This window comes from Triticum dicoccoides, chromosome 3A (assembly GCF_002162155.2).
Source record: "Triticum dicoccoides isolate Atlit2015 ecotype Zavitan chromosome 3A, WEW_v2.0, whole genome shotgun sequence".
Classification (NCBI taxonomy): domain Eukaryota; kingdom Viridiplantae; phylum Streptophyta; class Magnoliopsida; order Poales; family Poaceae; genus Triticum; species Triticum dicoccoides.
Window position 1 is genome coordinate 648,851,189 of NC_041384.1, and position 3,072 is coordinate 648,854,260.

The window sequence follows — 3,072 nt, forward strand, 5'->3', positions numbered from 1 at the left end:
ACTGGAACAGGCGCTCGCAAGTGTAGGTGTTGCTCACGGTCGATGGTCACCCCGTAAGTAAAACCACATATGAGATTGGCCTGAAGTTAAAATTTGTAAAGTTGACCAACTTTATAGAGAGAAAATCAACAGTTTTGCTAAATCACATATAGGTGTGCCCAAAAATCAAACATTGACAAGTACAAAATCCGCAAAAAAATATTTTTGTGAAGATAAGTTTCATATTGTATTACTTTAGTATTGTTGATGTTGATTTTTAATAATGCAAATATTGTCAAAACATTACGGAGCTTGACTTCCGACAATTCTTATATGCAAAGGTGGAAAGGACCTAAGGAGTACATGAAATCTACTAGCATATATACAGAATTTGGTGTAACTAACAGTGTAAAATTGACCAATAAATTAACAACAACTATGCATGGGTAAAACACACTAAAAGACATTGCCGCGTAGGATGGAACAAATAGGAAATTGTGCTGAGATGAATTAATTAAGCTAGGTCCCGACGACTTATAGAGTAAAACAGAGAAATAAGGTCACAACAACTTTTCATCAAATAAGTCTGATGAAAGCTCACAAATAATTGAGAAAAAGACAGACGGCAAACTAAATTGTCCATGATTTATTGTGATTATCCCGGTCGAGGTACTGATGAGCATTCCGATGTTGCGCGTGATAAGGTCAGTTCTTCCTTTTGTAGGTTGTTCCAACCCCGCAAGTTGTGTGATAGTGGCCTCCAAGCTTACACTTTGTGCATTTTACCTCCTTGGGTGGCTTCTTAGGACCATCATATGTTGGACAGGTGCTCACGTAGTGACCAACTTGGCCGCAGTTTTTGCATTTCCTTGGAGCAGATTTTGGTTTGCCGTCACACTTTACTGTGTTTGACTGGTTGCTTGACATTGGTGCGTACTGTGTGTCCTGAGTAGCATCTACACCATGTTGTGTTGATGGCGTTTCATCTTCCATAAAGCCACCTTCTGCAGCTTCGTCCTTATCTTGACCTTCTACATGCATTGAATCAGCTCCTCCAACATCCAGGCATGGGCAGCAGTTGGTTGCGTGTCCTTCTGAGCCACATATGTTGCACTTTCTTTTGTTTTTGTCTAAAGCCATCTCTACCGCTGACCTCATTCTTTTGGTCTTCGGCCTGCCTTTCGATCTTTTTCTCTCAGGTGGTAGCATTATGTCATCTTCATCTTGGTAATTCACCTCGTCGCGGTGTGCGTCAGGCATTTTTTCTTCGTGTGTGTTGTCTTGATTACCATCTTCTTGGCTGAAAACAGGACTGTTTCCTGCGTCCGGTTTCACTCCCTCTTGCACCAACCCGGACGAGCTGTTCTTCTTCTCTTTTGCAGGAACATTTCCCTCACCGTTATTCATCTTCATTAGCTCCTCTCTCAGTTCATTAAACCTCATGATTGCATGCTGGAATGATGGCACTCCTGAGTTTGCAAGTTTTACCAACTCCAAAGCTTTCATGTATGCAATGTTATGTCTAAATGTCTTTGAAATTTGCACACTTGAGTCCTTCTGGTAGCACCTGAGATCCTCTGGTAACATGTCTCTCGCATCCCTCGTCCACCTCTTCATTATGTATTTCTCTGGGATGTTTCAAACTCCCACATGGAGCATCACCTACATTATATATGTGAAAAAACTAACTGATTAGCTAAGGCATCTATATATAAAATGTCATACTCATGTGATGATAAAAAATGTTCACCTTTAGGACGTGTCTACATAACATTCCAGAGTGCGGAAACATGCCACACTCGCAAGTGTATGTGTCGCTCTCCCGGTCCACGTCCACCTCGTAAGTAACTTTCCACCAGCGCTTCCTTGTTTCTGCATTTACATGCTCAACTTTCATCTTCCCATCGAGTTGGAGACCTTTCACCATGTATGGCCCAGATTCATATAGCTCCTCGGAGAATTTCTTAAACATGGCCCTAGTGTATACGCGCGAAGCATGACGTTCTAGTGGAACATTTAATTTTAAAACTATCTTGTCCTGCATGCACGAAATTTATAAAGAATGATGTCAATTTATTTTCTTCTAAACAAGGATTTTTTTAAATTGATTGGTCGTACCTTGTTGGTGTGCGCTTCTTCAAAATCCTCTTCGGCACATCTGTCTGAGTACATTTTGTTGAACTGGATGACGAAAGAATTGATAGGTGCCGATCTTGCTACATAGCTTTTTAGCACACTGTTCATGCACTCACTTCGCTGTGTGCTGCTCATTTTTGCACAGAAGCTGTCGCACAGATATGGTTTTGCCCACTTAGCTCTCACCTCATATATCTGCCTCATGAAAGAGTTTCTCTCGAGGTTGTAAGTGTACATCAACACTTCCCACTCCTTCTCGAATTCATCCACGGTCATCATCTCATTGACTAGCAGGTCGAATTCTATTCTAAATTCCGACCCTTTCCTATATATATTACCTATCTTCTCCTTCATCCACTACTAGGAAAAGGCCTACTAATGGCGCACCAGTTTTGCCTACTAATGGCGCATCACTGGTGCGCCATTACTAGCACGCCATTAGTAATTTTTACTAATGGCGCACCACTGGTGCGCCATTAGTATCTGGTATACTAATGGCGCACCACTGGTGCGCCATTAGTATAAGCCACGGTGCGCCATTAGTACAGGCCACTGGTGCGCCATTAGTATAGACCATGGTGCGCCATTAGTATTTTTGAATTTTGAAGGCGGGAAAATAGTAGTGGCGCACCGTCTAATCCCCACCGTGCGCCATTGCTATTTTTGAATTTTGAATTTGGATCTGGATCGCGATTTTTTGCCCATTTTTTGCTCGTTTTTTTGCTCATTTTTTTGCACGATATTATTTCAAATTATGTTCCCGTTTTTGGATCTTGTACGTTCTTTTGCCGTGTTCTTTTGCCGGAGAGGAGGAGGAGGAGGTGACCGGAGAGGCGCTCGCCTACATCGCCGGAGAGGAGGAGGAGGTCACTGGAGAGGAGTTCACCGGAGCATCGGAGAGGAGGAAGGAGAAACCATGAGGAGATGGGAGGAGAGGAGGGAGGAGGAGCTCACCGG

General features: G+C 42.8%; 1 protein-coding gene across 3 annotated transcripts; it reads right to left on the reverse strand.

The window, feature by feature from the left end:
* Positions 1 to 410: 410 nt before the first annotated feature.
* On the reverse strand, positions 411 to 2,561 carry LOC119272519 (protein FAR1-RELATED SEQUENCE 5-like). Of its 3 annotated transcripts, none has more exons than XM_037553988.1 (3): positions 2,098 to 2,561; positions 1,730 to 2,017; positions 411 to 1,641 (listed from the first exon to the last, which is right to left on the reverse strand). In XM_037553988.1, the coding sequence occupies exon 3, from the start codon at positions 1,594 to 1,596 to the stop codon at positions 685 to 687; it is 912 nt and encodes a 303-aa protein (XP_037409885.1). In that variant the 5' UTR covers positions 1,597 to 1,641; positions 1,730 to 2,017; positions 2,098 to 2,561; the 3' UTR covers positions 411 to 684. The 3 variants fall into 2 exon arrangements, with proteins under 3 accessions (XP_037409885.1, XP_037409887.1, XP_037409886.1); XM_037553989.1 differs by lacking the exon at positions 1,730 to 2,017.
* Positions 2,562 to 3,072: the final 511 nt, after the last annotated feature.